The sequence below is a fragment of the Colletotrichum destructivum genome, chromosome 11, assembly GCF_034447905.1.
Source record: "Colletotrichum destructivum chromosome 11, complete sequence".
Lineage (NCBI taxonomy): Eukaryota > Fungi > Ascomycota > Sordariomycetes > Glomerellales > Glomerellaceae > Colletotrichum > Colletotrichum destructivum.
Window position 1 is genome coordinate 56884 of NC_085906.1, and position 16922 is coordinate 73805.

The 16922-nt window shown below is 50.5% G+C and overlaps 4 protein-coding genes across 4 annotated transcripts; 3 read left to right on the top strand and 1 right to left on the bottom strand.

Annotated features, from left to right (window-relative positions):
- Window positions 1–881: 881 nt before the first annotated feature.
- CDEST_15201 (Putative zn(2)Cys(6) fungal-type DNA-binding domain, fungal transcription factor) lies at window positions 882–2342 on the top strand (the record flags this gene model as incomplete). The annotated part of the gene is made up of 2 exons (XM_062931357.1): window positions 882–947; window positions 1026–2342. The coding sequence occupies 2 exons, from the start codon at window positions 882–884 to the stop codon at window positions 2340–2342; spliced, it is 1383 nt and encodes a 460-aa protein (XP_062787408.1).
- Window positions 2343–3290: 948 nt separating this feature from the next.
- Window positions 3291–4743, top strand: CDEST_15202 (uncharacterized protein; the record flags this gene model as incomplete). The annotated part of the gene is made up of 3 exons (XM_062931358.1): window positions 3291–3514; window positions 3616–4586; window positions 4658–4743. 3 exons carry the CDS (start codon window positions 3291–3293, stop codon window positions 4741–4743), a joined length of 1281 nt encoding a protein of 426 aa, XP_062787409.1.
- A 4453-nt stretch (window positions 4744–9196) lies between these two features.
- On the top strand, window positions 9197–9633 carry CDEST_15203 (uncharacterized protein; the record flags this gene model as incomplete). The annotated part of the gene is made up of 2 exons (XM_062931359.1): window positions 9197–9325; window positions 9390–9633. 2 exons carry the CDS (start codon window positions 9197–9199, stop codon window positions 9498–9500), a joined length of 240 nt encoding a protein of 79 aa, XP_062787410.1. The 3' UTR covers window positions 9501–9633.
- A 6445-nt stretch (window positions 9634–16078) lies between these two features.
- CDEST_15204 (uncharacterized protein) lies at window positions 16079–16837 on the bottom strand (the record flags this gene model as incomplete). The annotated part of the gene is made up of 2 exons (XM_062931360.1): window positions 16079–16716; window positions 16783–16837. The coding sequence occupies 2 exons, from the start codon at window positions 16835–16837 to the stop codon at window positions 16079–16081; spliced, it is 693 nt and encodes a 230-aa protein (XP_062787411.1).
- Window positions 16838–16922: the final 85 nt, after the last annotated feature.

The window sequence follows — 16922 nt, forward strand, 5'->3', positions numbered from 1 at the left end:
AAATATACAAAAAAGGGTGGTCCTTAATTAGGACCATGCATTAGCAAGAATTATCCTTCGGTTGTGAAGGCAGACGAGTTGTCTTCACCTACTAAATATACAATTGATTACTGTGCACCTAATAGATACAGCAATATTCCTAACAAACTAATGAGACTAAATTACTGTTTATTAGGTATTAACCTTAGCTGCCTATCTGCAGAAAACACCACTGTCAGATATCTAACTGTGACAAGCAGGTAAATGCGTGCAGCAGCTATAAATTATGCGTATTAAATGTTAGTTAGCAATTAACGCAAAGGGTGGCGGTTATGCTAGACTCTTTCTTTTAGCTTGGTTTAGTAGCTCCACCGTATGACTAGTGTGAAGCCTCAGCCACTCTCTGCAGCCGCACTTACTCCTGCGCAATGGGAGTCGATCCCTGTTAATGAAAACAAACTTTATAGAAATCCGTCTTTTACTCCGCCTCCTTTTCCTCCTTTACCTGTACTAGATTTCCCCAATATTGAGCTCGGGTTCGGGATCAGCCCAATGTGTGGCCTGTGCGTTAGGCTTGTAACTACACAAGACACGTCAGCTGCCACAATTCTTTCAGCCCCTGATTTCCTCCTCTCGCATGATAGTAAACAGCTTCTTGCATCCCTCAGAGATCCCTAGCCCTCAAAGGTCTCGTCTACGATGACTGCACGCCAAAGCTACACTTACTGCATATACGCGCTCACATTCCTTTCCTGAACCCTGTCATTTCATCCAATAGCCTACAACGGCTTGAGTTTCCCTCTGAGGCCCGAGGCAGGGGTCATATTGTTCTCCGGCAACGGCTGCGGCTGGCGGCACACACTCTGGTAACACAATCAATCACCTGTTGTCGGTGTTGCAAAATGGCAAGGCTAGGGCACACCAAGTCCCGAAATGGTTGTTGGAGATGCAAAAAGCGGAAAGTCAAGGTGGGTTCTTGAACAGACACCCTCCCACCTCTGTCGTGATTCATTTCTTCAATTAATCCATATATATATCCTACCCAGTGCGATGAAAAGGTTCCGTGCACCGCATGCAGACGCCATGCCGTCCGTTGTAGCCTTGAAGTGGTGTCAGTTGCAGAAACAGATGCACATGTCAGCCACAAGGTGCCAGGAGGCGGGGAGCACAAGGGAGAAGAATCACCCCGCGAAACGGTGCAGTCAACAGAAGAGAAGGACAGACGGGACAGCCGGGACTGGGGAATGGCAATGACCCACGTGAGTTTGGCATCCGTTGGAGAAATCTCGACATCTCCGTCGTCTGTTGTTGGCAGTGCAACACGGCGCTTTGATGAACAGTTCTCGTTAAGATCGGAGCCGTGGCACATCACTGCTTTTGGAAACGCCTCAGTGCAACCTGGATATTGGTTGCCTGCCGTCGAACTCATGGTTCACTGGACTACCGACGCGTATCGCACGTTTTCCTACTCCCCTCAAACGACCGAAAGGCTACGGACCCTCGTGCCTCAGTTGGCGCTCTCTAGCGAGTTCTTGATGCATGAGCTTTTGGCGTTTTCTGCCCTCCACCTTGGCCATGTTCACCTGGGCCGACGACAGGTATATCTTCACCAAGCCGCATGGCACCAAGATCAAGCAGTCGCAGGCTTACGGGAGGCGCTCCTTAATACACTAACCCCGAAAAACTGCAAGGCCGTATATGCCTCGTCAATACTCGTCGTCATTTGCGCATTTGCCTCGCTTCCAAGCGGCCAAGACGGCAATTCCATCCCCCAAGCTTTTGATCGTTTGCTCAACATCTTCCCTCTCATAACCGGCCTGGGTGCCATCTTATCGGCTTCAAACGCAGACAGCAGCCTACCGACCCTGAGAGGGCTTTTTGCTGGATCAGACAAAAACACTCCGGGCTTACATCATCATCATCATGACCTATATGAGCTCGTCGATCGACTTACCAGACTTCGGGGACAGCTGGCGAACATAGAGCAGGTTCGAGAGACTACCCATCAACGACAAGAGACTCGGCATAGTTCAGCCACACTACTCGAGAGTTTCAAGGACTGCGGTCCTGAAGCTTCTCGTATGTCGGGAATTCTTGTCCCGGCAGAAATTCTTGCCGTGTTTCTTTGGGCACTGCGAGCCCCCAGAGCGTTTCCTGATCTTGTCCGCAAAAACCATTGTCTGGCTCTGGTTATTCTTGCCCATTACAGCGTACTGCTTTTTTACGCGTCAAAAAGCTTCTGGTTTCTGAGGGGATGGGCAGATGTTGTGATGACTACTGTCGAGGAGAGGTTGAAAGGGTCTGTCTGGTCAACATTGTTGGAATGGCCTGCTTCTGTCATACGTAGGGAAGTCCCCAGTTGAGCCGCGAGCCAAGAGCCAAGAAGAGCCAAGCCGAGCGGCACATACCCTCTCCCCCCCGCAGTTTAAACAGCTTAGTTGCCGGGCACTAGCAAGGGAAAGAAAGCTCAAATGGCCCATGCATCCATTGAATTTGTCCTGTGCGGCGGTTCTCCAAGTCTTCTCTCCCGGCTAAAGAAGAATGGATGCTTACAGAACTACGCCCTCTCTGCGCTGTGGAGCATCAAACACGCATGGTGCACTGGCGTACCTGGGTTGGAATCCGAGCCTGGTGCTGCCTATACGCAGTAGGTTTCTTCTACAAGCAAGTACGCATCAAGCCTGAAAATTATCCTTGTGTTCCTGGCCGGACTTTAATCGAAATCCTGTTTGAAATGGGGGGGGTGGGGCTTAACAGAACTCCAAAACCTAGTAAGACTCCATGTCGTAAACCCTTTCAATCATTTCAGGCGACCCAGTTTTCCTCGGGTTCGGGTTCATATAGCCACTGGCTAGCTAAATTGATCGTTGACCACTCCACCACAGCCGAGGACAATGATAGAAAGGTAAGTATATAAATCATACATTGTAAGTCGCAAGAACTAGAAATACAATTCGATTCAACTCATAATATCTATCTCAACAAGTCCATCGTTATTCAATTCTTCTACTACTTCTACAGCTTGTCATTTCTATTCCAACGCAATGGTACGAGCATCGGTTGTTAGGGTGGCCCTAGGTTCACTCTTGTCCTTGGGAATTGCTCCGGCCGCCGCCTTTGGTGAAGTCGCAACATACCTGCCACGCGAACTCAGTGGAACTACCCTCAATGCTAGGTCGCCCGTCACCCTGGACATAAATGCACCGGTCGAGACCGAGCTTGAAGCAGCTGCTTGGTCAATCATTGTAGCCTGAGTTGTTCCTAGCACCGGATTTCAATGATTCTAACTTGGGCTACAGTTTACCTATCCCATGATTTTCAACGCAAGAATCATGAAGTTACTCAATTCCTCAACCCCTGTCAATGAGTTTCACAACGTTCGGGACTTTCCAACAGTGGAAACTAACAGTGTTTCCGCGCCAAATCTTGATGTTCTCTATTCTTATGGTGTTCTGGACTTGTCAGAAACGGACGTAGTTCTCACTGTTCCTGAGATTGAACAGAAACGATTCTGGAGCTTTGTGGTTTATGACTTGTACGTTTTTTCTTTTCTTTTTTTCTTTTTCCCCCTCAAGTTTTGCAACATAGTTTTCATTGATTTCACTTCCAAAACTTACGCCAGAGATTCTTCTCCAGGTATGGAAATTCTGTTGGCGAGATCAGTAATCTTCTTGGTCATCAGGCTGGCAAGTATCGTCTACTACGGGACTACGATAATCCAGTCGGGCTTTCCAACGAAAATAATTCCAACTACCAGGGAACCATTCGAGTCTCAACGGCCTATGCCACTATTGCTGCCAGGCTTGGTATTTTGGAAGTCACCACGGAAGATCTGAACACTCTCCGCTCTTACCAGGATGCCATGGCGCTCGCCAAAGTCGAAATAACTGCCTCTACCGCCGTACCGTCTTTGGAAAAGATGGAGATACCCGACTCCGTCTCTGGTGTCGACGAACAGTTCAGGCTCGCAGCCAGACTCTTCCCTTTCAACCCCCCCCAGACGATCTCGGACCGCGAGCGCGTTGGTGGGATCCTATCCAAAGCTGGTCTCATCAATGGCACTTATCTTCCTCAGACTGGTATCGATTTGGAAGAAGCATCCACAATTGCCAACAACTCTGTTACAGCAGCCAGTGCAAATCTTGCTAATATGGTGGAGCTTGGCAAGAACTGGACCATACCAAAGCCTTCGTTCCAAGGCAACTTCGGGACCAACTACGACAGTCTGGTGTCAAAGTCTGTCTACTACCTTCAGACTCAAGCGCTAGCTATACTGCCCGACGGACCCTTGAGTGGTACCGTCAGGTTTAATACCAGCACGTCCGTATTGATCACCTTCGATTCCAAGCCATCAATCATTGGGTCCGGTTTCTGGAATATCGGAACCTATGACGATAATCTACAACTTGTTCCAAACGAGATTGATAGATACGCAATTAGTTCCAGTTCGCCAGACATTCAATATACCAACGGCGGGCAGGTTTATGGGTCCAATGCCACTTTTGGGGACGGTGCTTTCCAGGTCCTGTTGCAAGTCTCAAGCCTGCCTCCGCCAGCGAACTGGACTGGAAATTGGTTACCTGTAGCGGAGTCTGGTCAAGTCACCTGTAAGTTAGACATCAACCCCCCTGCATCCTTCTCTAATACTGGAGTCTTACACTAATTGATTGAACTTTAGTCCGCATGTACGGACCCGCAGAGGCAATGAAGGATGGTTCTTACGCTTACCCAACAGTTGAATGGATTCCTGCCGTCAAGGCGTAATGGAATCTTAATCCACTTTGGGGCTCTCTAATCGACAGTGGGTTTCTTTGTTGTTGAGATACAATACAACTGCATGCATTAGTATGGAGAATGAAAATCAGAAGAATTTTTCCTTATGTAGTTCGTCCTAGAATTGTCCTACTTGTTCTAATTGAGTGGTATAGTACCAGCTGTGTCCAGCCGCGCCGTGCATGTTCACTTGAACTCTGGTCGCAGCCTAGCACAAAGTGCTGCTAGGCAGGACACACTAGCCAGCGATGCAGCTGTTTTATTTAGTCAGTGCCGTATCCCGAGAATCATCTGCTCCTTAGTCGCCGGGGTGGGGCAGCGGCTCCGAGTTCCGGGCGGCACCGCCGCACCCCTTGCAGCGTCTACACCGCCCTGGAAACAATACCCTCCCCTATGAAGATGCCGAGATGAAATTTTGATTTGGCTCATGATTCCGTAGTCTGCGCGGTGTCTGGCGTGCCCAGGATCTTCACAGTGACGCGCTGTTAGCAACCACTTCGTCATCGCAGCTCTGCGCTTACTGGATTCAAGCAGCCGCCGCCCAACTCAATCACAAGTGTTAGGTAGCCTTATGTGTCATGGGTAAAGTTCCTCCATCTTTAACGTTCAATTTAGACACTCTCATGGGAGTTCTAGTCTAGCGTTTAGCTAGGAATATCGAGATGTACCTTTCAAACGAGCATTAGGTCCGACCATGTGCAGCTCGCTAGACAAATCTACGACAGTCAGCTGCCTGAGAGTATTAAATTAAGGCTATGAACCGATCCGGTTCATATTCTCGATCAATATCACGTCTCACGGGAAGGCCATGCAAACAACATGTCCCATTCAAGTCGAAGTTTCGACCAATGGCCACTCGTCATCAGCCCTGAATATCCTGAGCCGCAGCCTAACTTTACAGACTGAAATCGCTGGATTCGGGACACTACAGTCGAGCAAGGAGACTTAGCAGCAACCCGAAAAGCTCATTAACTTCCTGCGCTTGGCTACGAAACAGACACGGTTTCTTCTACTCCAGACATCGCAGATTATGGCGCATGCCCTACATTCTGCCCACTTGGGCGGCTGCGGCGGAGATCTGTGGCAGGGGAGGCATAACCCTGGACGGCAACGGCAATGTTTGCCTCGGCTGATGGGCCGTCTGGGTGGCAGTTGAGCATGTGACCTGCAAGGTGGAATACGCAGTCTCGCCAACCTAAGTTGAAGGCGCCGCGGTCACCGGTGGCAGACGAGCAGGCCGGGAGCCGGACGGTGCAAGCGGCCTCGCTACGTTCCGGGCTGAGGAAGCATTCTTGGATCTCCTGGAACCCGGGGCTGTACCCGATGTACCTCTCGAAGAGCTGATAGATGACCGATTTGCGCAGAGCATGACCTTGTCCGCCCTTGACGGCTTGAATAAGCGCATCCATCCGCGCCCTCACGAGGAAAGGGGACGTGAGGCCAATCTTGGTCTGCAGAGCGGCCCCACAATCAAACCAAATCGAAACCCGTCCCAAAGGATAGGCATCCTGGCCGGATGTTACACTGAACTCGACCTGGACGCCGTGTCTGTCGCAGACCGCCGTAGTCTAGACCATAGAGTCGTCGGTCGACGTGCTGATGATGAGTGGCCGGTTCATCTCGAGACCGTGCATGACTAACGACGAGACGTGAGGCTTCTTGGCCAGTCGCTGGTGCTTGGGGATAAGGTAGTTCTCTGCCGCGTAGGCCATTTCGCAAAACGCCGATCCAAGGAACATGGGCGTTCCATCAACCAGGTGTCCTTGGAAGGCGGCTATCATCTTGAAGAACCCGGCAGCGATGGAGCATCCGCCGTCGTCGTCAACTTGGACAGATTCGCGAGCGAGGTACTGCAGATACGGCGTCAAATAAGACATATCCAGCACGCCTTTGCCGGCCGTGCTGCTGCTGGTGATAGTATTATCGACGACGATCTCCTGCGGCTTCGGATTTACGTAGAATCGCCAGTAGTCTTCCGGATCAAACGCGTATTCCTGCAGCCCAACAAGCCGCAACGTCGACTCGTAATCCCGGTGGTAGGTGTTTCCAGTCGATATTTACCCCGCGGATGTACACAGAGGCGAAGAGCTTGGCCAGAAGCAACTAGTTCTCCTCGCCCGAGCCGAGGGTGGGCAGCAGGCGGTCCGCTTCTCGAAAGGCCAGGGTCTTGCGCACCATGGCTGTGTTGACGGCGTCAGGGCCGATTTCGATCCACACCGTCTTGTCATCAGTGAGGCCGCCTTCGCGGATGGCCTCAGGCGCACCAATCTCCAGTCGCAGGACCCAGAGGCCTCATCACATCATGGCTGTGGACACTTGCGGCGGCGGTGATGCTCTCAGCAGCCGTTTTCGGCCACCATGTCTGGGTCGTCAGATTCGGTACCGTCAAATCTTCGCTCGTGGGCAGCGAGGTTGGCGGGGAATACAAACGAAGGCAGCATTTTATGACGCATACCTGGGACTTGTTTGGCACCGGGTCTCGCATGGTAAGTTTTTCTCCTGTCCCCTGGACATCAAGCGATAAACCTACAGCAAGGTGTTTCTTGCTCCCACAGTCCCCAGACAAGAGCTGGCGAGTTACGTCTGATTCTGGCGAGCTTATCGTCGTCCCGCCCAAGTTCGCCGATTAGGGTTAAGATAGTACCCTCCTGAGCTTAAAGTAAGAGAGAATATTAGCTATTGAACATTGTGTGTATCTTATCGATTATATTCATAACAGTGTCACGGTTGCAACAACACTGTTTCTCTATGTGTGGAGCAGAGCAGGCGTTTTAGGAAGCTTTTAACTTTTACCAGGAACAGCTCCCCACAGGTCCAGAATCAAGCAGCTTGGCCTAGGATGGTATTTTCTTCTTGTGGAGACTTGCGTGTCTCCACTATCGAACACAAAGGTCCTATATTGCCAAGGAGGTGTCTGTTCCTCCGCTGGCCGCATCGTTCGGGAGTTTTCACTAATCTGCTCAAGGGAAAGTCGCAAGGGTGAAAGGTTTTCACACCGCTCGCCCCTGAACAGAGTGGGTTCTGTGAACAAGCCAAGCTGCAAAGACAACTTCAATTTTCCTTTCCAGCAACAAGTAGAGCTTATGTCCGCTCCTTGTGCCTAAGCCTCAAGTCCATTCACAAGTACCCCTAGATGCAACATGCTGAAAGAAGCTAGTATTTGAGTCGTCTTTTGGCTATCACTAGATTAACATTGAATTTTTTCTCCCCCTTATCTTGCACTACTTACAGCAAATCATTTCCCTAACAAAACAACAATTCTAAAGTTGCAACAGACACTTGGAAACGCCTCCGATGGTTCCGAAGCTTCCGCTTTCCAAGTTGTTTTAGCGTCAGTCGCCCACGTCACCTCTATCTCCTTCCTTCTGTCAGCAAGGCGGCTATTGCGACTTAACAGAATGAAAGGCTGCAGGACACCCCAGCACCTATCGCAAGCGGCACAGACTTTGTTTGTTAAAGAGGGAAGGACCAGATGGATGAAACCTTGAACATGGAAAAAAAAGGTACAGGCCACATAATTGACCCGCTTAACAGGTCTTCAAGCAGCTGACAGGTGATCCTGTGAGCGCTTGGAAACAGATCGTGTCTTCAAAGCCTGCTAGGTACACATACTCCATGTAAGTTGGATAGGTGTTCTCCTTCCGGCTTGTCTGTTCAGACAGCTGGAGCGGGTCTTGAGGATTGAGAAGAGTGTGGCCCTTCGTACACATTGCGACCGCATTGGTCTCTTTTCTGCTTTAGGGTTTGTCTGATGCTTACTCCTTATGGCGAGCAAACCCCCTTCTGGCGAAGTGTAATCTCTTTGCATGCATCACATCCCGCTCTCAGCCTGCAGTGTGACAGCTTATTGCCCCTTGCCGATTCTTGTCTAGTTTCGTTGCGAAAGCAAAAGTAAGAGGTATAAGACGATTTGGCAGACTAGGAACATGCGGATAGGAATCTAGGATATAGAAGTGCTCGAAGTTGTGTAGGAATAAGTGTTGTAGCCGTAGCGAGACCGGCTGGGCTCCCAAAAGGTTCATGGATCCATGCACTCACCATTCTTTAGTTTATCAGCAACGTCTACTGTATTTTGCTGACTTAAAAACATTAGACATCTTGACAGATCTCCAGTGTGGTTACCAGCAATTGGCATCTGTCCCTTCCATGCATGTCAACCCTGGCCTAACCGTTAATTTCAGCGAGTCATGAACACAGTGAGTCGGGCCAACTCAAGCGATGGCATTCTAGGTTTTGTCACAAATGATGTCCAGCAACGCATCCTTTTTGCTCTTATGTAGAGTATTAAACCATATTAAATGAATCAGCACGCAAGATGAGTAACCAGCGCGGACTGATCAGTAAATTTGACTTGGCAGCTTCTTTGTTTTGGGACACTCTCCCAGGTTAGGGATCTGTACATAAATAGAGCTTTTATCCCTTCAGTCAAAGCTTGTCTACCAGCATGCCAACACCTCACCTCTTCAGTTTGAAAACTCAAGATCTTCCAGACACTAAAAACCAACATCAATCCAATATGAGATTCGCAATTCTCGCTACGGCATTTGCTATCGCTAGCGGCGTTGTTGCTAAAGTAGGTTGACCCTTGCCTCTTGTTTTAAGCCACCCTGATCCAAGCTTATCATCTGACCGAGTAGGAATGCTGCTGCGTCCTTCAACCCGGCCACGTTTGCAAGTGTATTGGACCATTTGCCGAAAATGTAGACTGCGCAGAGAACTGCCGGATTCGAAACACCATTACCTGTTAAGCCCTTTGAAAAATTCGAAAACCTTGGAAAACAGCCTTAAATGAGCTTCGACTACTAGGTTTTGCATCTACAAGGGATTTTCTTAAGAGAGAGAAGACATAGGGAAAAGGGCACTAGCTACTGCATACCTATAGGCTAGAAAATAGACAAGCTGCTTGTTTTCAAACTTTGTGTCAAAACGTATTATGAATCGCAACTTAGCTACCCTCTATTGGGGTCTTCGAAGCCAAGTGGCCTTATTTAGCCTCTCAGGTGTAGGCCTGCGATATCGGCTAGGGGCTACCCGCCACTTGCGTCGCTAATAACCACAAATACAAGAGCTAACTTGGAATATTGTTTATCTGTCTCAGGGTGTAGTTCAATAATACAAGACTTAATACAGTAATAACAAGAGGGCGTATAGAATAGGTATGATCAATGATCAAGATGACTTCCTACGCATACTTCTAAAGCCATTCCAAACTTATTTTCACAAGCCATGAGAAGGAGGTCATTAAGCATAAAATATATTGTTGAATGACAACTTGACATCAAGTTGCAGAAGAGAAGGGCTGCTGACTCAATGTGATAGCACGCTCTAGGCATTAATGAGAACACAACTCGTCGTCTATCTATACAATCCTTGTCCTTAAGCCTCCACAAGAATACCCCTCACGAGAGACCAATGCTGAGAAATCGCATCGCCCTCGTCTAACTCGTACGCCTGGCCATACATAGGAATGCGACATTGGCGGACCCCACACCCAGTGCGTTGCTCCGAGGTGACGGCCAGGTTATTCCCCTACAATCGAAAGCCCATGATGTACCACGTCGCTCTTGAAAGCCGGCCAGAAGACCTCGGCAGACCACCGCTTGAGAATCTCCAGCGCAATGACGATCTGTATGACGCCAAACTCGGTTGACGTCGTCCCAATGTCGATTTCGGTCAGCAACACTGCCTTGGATCCTTGCCGAACCGTGGCCACGAATTGCCACTGGTGACCGTGGACGATGATGCCGGGCAAGAACTCGATGGCCGGTGATGGCGGGAGGCCGTGGAACTTAATTCCGAAATCATCCACTAACGCCGATCCCTGTAAACCAACACCATGGCAGGCGAGCACGATGCCCTGAAGGTGGTAGTGGTGGCGATGACGACGACGACGACGACGACTTGGGCATAGATGCCATAGTTAATTAGGGAATAACGCTTCAAAGTCTCGCCATCGATCTCGGGGCCTTTCTCCTAAAGCTGAGGTCGCAAAGACAGCATGTTAGAGAGACGATGTTAGGGCACTTCAAAGACCTAATGATGGGGCGCAAGGGACATCGTGGATGAAAAGATTGTGCCGCCTACTCTAGGCAAACTCCCTGCTTTGAATGCACTTGGACAGCTCCGTCCTGACAACGCTGCCTAGGATGCTTTTGGGGGTGCTCCCGCAATAGCTGCCACGGTTGAGAGATTCTCCGCCAGCTCAGACAAGTCTCGCCATCAACAAAGACGATTCTACCAGGATCATAGCCCCCAAACTGATAAAAACAAGCACTGTCGCTCCATCAGACCCACATCAAAATGACGGCAGAGATAAACATGCCACCAGTTCAGAACCCGGACCAAGAGATTGTGGAATTAACAGTAATGCCTCCTCCTGCTCCTCTAGTGCTTCTAATAAATTCATCAGTAGTAATCACAGAACTGCCGGCTCGACACCTGAACCGAGATACAGCCGCATTCATAGTTCCCCCCCAGCTGTCATACCGCACCCTCTTCATCCTCCTCCCTGCTCCAGCAGCAACCACGTCGCCGCGTGAATCGTCCAGAGGGGTCGCCCTTCTGGCTGCCGTCCGTCTGGGGACCCCTGGGCGCGTCAGCCCTGTCATTGGCGACGCTCTCGTTGACAGCTTGAATCGTGATATCGGGGGAGGCCTGCTGCGGCAACACTGGGCCGTGGACGACGACGACAGCGACGAGTGGGGAGCTGTCGACGCTGCCAGCGGGAGTGGACCACAGTAAGACTTTGGTATCGTAGACGCCTCATCATGCTCTCGACCTACCGAGGACATCGCCGGCACATGACAATTTTGCACTGGCATAAGAGTCAATTAACCAGAACGTGCAGCAGCAGCAGCAAGGGGGAGAAGCGAATAGTAGTGCGCAAAAAGTGTAAAACATACAAGAAGCGACCGCTTCCTTCAAGACGCAGAGGGCTTTGCAAGGGACTATCACAGTCTGGTTCCATAAGGAGTCGTGCAGGTTTGCGTTTAAGAGTCGAAGCGACCATCGAAGTCTGACACCTCAAGTGGGGGGCCCACTAGGGGAAAGACTAAGACTAATTAGCAGGTTACTTCTCGCGTGCGAAGTCATCTTGGAGTACTACCTAAAGACTAACGAGGATGCCATTGTCGTTGTCGAGCGCAAACCGGGCGCAAGGAAATTGAGGCGCGTAAGCGTGTCGTTGAGACGAGAAAAAGCTGCTGTGTGTTGAGGGGGGCAAAAGACATGGACGAGAGCGGGCCAGGGGATGTCAATTGGCAGCGGAAAGAAGCCTGATTTATGAGAAGATAAGACAAAGGAGGGAAGCAGGTAGGTAAGGTAGTGTTGAAGGTATGGACAGAAAGGAACGGGTACGGGTAGGTAGTGGGCGACGCGTTGATTGGATTGGTCGCGTCGCGCTGTCACGTAATAGGCAATGTGCTTTGTCTGCGAACCCACTTCCGCACTGGTCTTCCAAATCAGGCAATTTCGACTCTCAGACCCAAGCTTTCCTTAACGGAATTCGGAGTTGATCCTTCCCAAACACCATCATTGCTTATCGCGAAGTCCTCTACCGCAGGTTGACATGACATCTTGTCCCCTCTCTCCTCCCTCGCTCGCTCCTCGCTCTCTCCCACAGCGGCCCCACAGCTGCGACTCGGCTCCACCAACAACACCTCACAACCACGGTTCTTGAGTTCTGTAGTTCTGCTTGGATTCTGTCCAAATAGGCGTGCATGTGCCCAATTAATGTAATATGTGATAGGGGGCATCTCCCTCTTTGGTTAAGTTACGTTTCTTGGTATTCTCTATCTCTTATTTATGCAGGCCTAACAGCATCAACCAAGGAACACGTCCATCATTATTTTTAGGAAGCAGCCAGGCCAGGCATCTGGTGAGTAGATCGCGCTAGCTGCCGCTAGCGTCTGCCAATCCCTACTAGCTCCCGTTAGCTCCCACTAGCTTCCGTCATCTGATAGAGGCTGCGCGTGTCCACACGCACCTGCGGCATGCGTGAACCACCTGTTTATTTGTGAACAGAACTCTGTAGGGACCAGAAACGCATGGTGCTCAGGGGATGAACAGCCTTCGTGAGAAATGGGACCGTGGATTCCACCAGTTGGCGATATGATCCTAGTTACACACATACACACAATCAGTTGGCCCGTTACTTTCCACAGTCTTCACAGACTCCAGGTGCATCAGTATTGAAGACAGCCTGGCTTGGATCACAGAACAATGGAAAGAAGACTGTTCTGTTCCAGATCAGCCCTACCTACCTAGGCACATTTGCTTGAGACGAATACGTAGGTATCTGCCGTGTGCACAAACAGAAACATTTCACATGCTGTGGGGCATTGGCCGGTTCTTCGGTCCTGTGTATCAGGCACGGGAGGCTTGAGTCTTGTGGGAACAAACGGGAGAGTGTCTAGGAATCCACACACTCTGGATGACACTCGCTTGCTGGCAAGCTTGTCTGTTCTCCTTCTGATCTTTTGTCCTCCTGTTTATCTTGTGCTTGTCTGTTCCTCCCGTCTTTCGCATTTGCTCCTGTCCGCTGTGGGTTACACGCATCATTTTTGCAACCTATGACTGTCCACCATGGCGAGCCCTGACTTTGGGTCTGTACCTGGCAACTCTTCACGAGAACCGATTGTGATCGAACCCGATGCGATGGCATCTGAATCAGGCCGCCGCTCTCAACGTAGAAGGCGGAGACGCGATGCTGAGATACCTTCCTCCCCGCCCAGCCGTCGAACGAGAACGAGAACGAGAACCTCTACGAATAACCGAGTCGACATGCGCCTGACAAACAACCAACCAGACCTTCAACCGCCTTCAGCCAGATCACCCTCACCACTACCGCCACCGAACAACCAAGACCTGTTGTCGTTCCGAACCCTCTCTGCATCTCAACCGAAAAATCAGGAGCAACTCAAAAAACCACCGCCCCGAGCGAATGACATCTACTTTGATACAATATTGCACGTGGTCAAGTCTATTTCCGCCCTTGAGGTTGAGGTTCAAGCTGATGGAGGGCATCGCGATCCACGAAAAGGTGTTGGCTTGGCTCCAAAACCACACAAGTGGCAGACCTGTTCTGCCCGTTCCCCCAGACCTTCGGAACTGTCAATGCAGCGACGACGTAATCAAAACTGAAATGTTCACGGAATGCCGCCATGTAAGTCGGCATCACCTCTTCCTCTTCCTCTCTCTCTCTCTTCATGACCATTTCACTGAGTGGGTCCCGCCATGTCTCTAGATGTCCTACAAATGTTGCCTTCAAAGATCGTCACAATGCTGCCAGAGGACCCAAAAGGCGGTCAAATGTTTTGCCCCTCAACACAGGGAATGCCCTTGTTGTATGGAAGAGGAGCTTTTCCATCTCATGAGTTGTGGTAAACTTTTCCTTATCCCTGCTTTTCTATTCCTGTTTCCCACCTTGGGTAACCTTGGTCTGACCGCGAACGATGACGCAGGACACGTGTTGTGCTTGCAATGCTGGCACATTTTCGACAAGTGCCCTACTTGTCGCGCCGACGTTAGTGATGGTCCTCAGGCCGAGTATTGAGCATGACAAGAACCAGGTATACAAAGGGCCTGGAGGGAGAGATGACCGCAAAACCCGATTTTGACAAGAATCCACGGCGTGGAAAGATGGTGCCGGTAAATATTGGAGGTGTAGAAAGCAAAAGAACTAGGAATGGCAGCAAGAACTTGGTCAGGCTAGCATTAGACATGTACCGGAGCTGATAATTGAGGTAAGCATTCCAGGCAAGGTCCTTCTAGTGGACTCAAGGGGGCATCGGCTTGGTAGTTATATTTCAGGAGGCGTGGATGCATGAAGGATTCGCAAGTCTATGAATCAATCAGGGTGGCACATTAGCAGTCTGTGTAACATCAAGCAGTTGGCTTCATGCGCGGCCACGGGCGATTTCTTCCCTGCTCCTGTTGGTCGAACACCAGCTGGGTTGTGAAGCAGATCCTGCGTACGATCTACATCATGTTGGCGTCTGAGCCCAAGGGCATGTTCAGTCGCTTTTCTACGTAAGTGAATAAGCAGAACTATGACAACACGTTCTTGAGTGACGATGGGAATGTGGTCCTGACCGCGCACTGCGGCTTGTGTCATGATCATGTACACCTCCTGAGGTCGATGAAGTCCTGTGACATAGAGCCGCCTAGGTGCAGAAGCAGGACATGCTCGTGGTCCTCAACTGCGTCTTGGGAATAAGACAACACGTGCCATTGCCATCGTTGATGACCAGGTTCTCGCCTTTGATCGATCACAAGGCCCATGACGTGACCGGCGAAGCAAAGGCCTTCAGAGTCGTATTGAAAACCGCATTCGCGGATGAGGAGTTTGGAGCTTGTAAATTATCATGCAGGCGTGACAGATCCTGCGTATTGTCTTGTATCTTATTCCATTCACGTATCACCTCATGTACCGGGTCATTGGCTTTACCGAGTCCCTGTGCATTGGCATCATCCTGAATGCGTCCTCGTCCATCTCTGCAGGCAGCTCTGACCATGTTCATTTTCGTGTCCTCGATCATGAATATAAACCTACACTTGAACACTGCCGTTTCCAAGTGCAGGAACATGTGTTTGCAGGCCCTAAGCTGGTCAAGCATTCTGACGTACTGTAATGAACCTGCTCTTTGTTAGAGATGTTGAAGGCTTAGGTGATGTTGACTGGGGTAAAGGGAGTGTCCGAAGCTAGACTAGCGTATGATGGTGTGGTCTAGGTGGTGTATTAAAGTGCTGCTTTGCATGCGCAGGAAAGAAAAGAGACCGCAGGATACCCTTGGTTGCGTCAGGGCTTGCGGCAGGATGAGTCGGGGGAGGACGGAACAGCAATGGAATGGAAGAAGATGAATGGAGGAGGAGAAGGTGATGCTCTGGTAAGGACGGGGCCCGTGTATGACCGCTAGTCTCCAGCTCATTCTCTTCCTCCAGGATGTCGTCCTCAGGGATGTCTCAGTCTCAAATGGCGTTCTGCCCGGCAACTCGAAGAAAACCTCGGAGGTCGCTGAAAGGAATACGGATGTTGGCAAGTTCGTCGAGTCCGGAATCCTCTTTAGAACTGTAAAAACGGGAAGTCAACAAGTTTCATCCTACTTAGTACAGTAATATCTCGTAGCAGAGAAAAGCAGAGGGCAGCAAGGAAAGGAACAGGTTAAATAAGGGGGGGCTTGAACCTCATTTGTAAAGTCCGGCAAACCTAATCATCAGGAAGATTTGCCACGTCCAGGACCATGTCCGAGGTGTACAGACACAAATCGAGGTCGGCGTCAAACGGAGTCCAGTCCATCGCTTTAGACACTATGCCGTTGTGCGTAACCTAGACGCCAACGGAGCACTGGTTGAGGTGATGCATGATGGCCACCAAGTTGGACGGCGCGGTGGGATTGTAAATATTGAAAGCAATGACGGTACGGACCTGGCGGAGGCCATGCGTGCCTTTGAGGAAGCCCTCGCACCTCCTTTGCAGTCTGGAGAGTTTGGTCGGGTCGGTGTAGGCGACTTTGGCGACAACGGGCGGGTTTGTTTCCAGACAGAGGCGGCCCCAAGAAATATCAGGATACCTGTTGCCCCTGATCTTGTTGTTCGTGCTGCTACCGGGCATGAGAGTGATATTGGGTGCGCCGAGGGCCTGGAAGACTGGAAGGAAAGGGCAAGTGGCAGCAGTGATGCTGTGGGAGACCTGGGCAGCAAAGGCGGAGTGGATCCGCGACTCGGGCATTTTGAAGCTCAGAAGGCCATTGATGGGGTCGTATTCGATCCGAAGCTTGTCAAGGAGGGACTCGGGGTCGGTGTCAGCATCGTACTCTGGTTCCGAGTCGGAGTCGGAGTCGGAGTCGGAGTTGCCGAGGTCGAGGTCGAGTCCAAAGCATATCTCACTCTGCAAGCGCACAAGAAGAGATTGGTAGGAAGAGGGCTTCAAGTAGAGAAGGCTCTTATTCTTGTCGTCATCTTCACCTAAGTCTCTTTAACTAGAGCCGCATACATAGGCTGTAGAGCCGTGTCGGCCCTAAGCAACACAACGCGCCAAGGCAAGGGCGGTCTCAAAGCCAACATCCTGTGCTTCGGCTGGAGGCATGATCCCGTCTGTGTGCTTTTGCGTTTGCGTTTGCAGGATAACTGAGAGACCTGGAGACTGCAGGCTATGAGGTAAGCTAAGCATA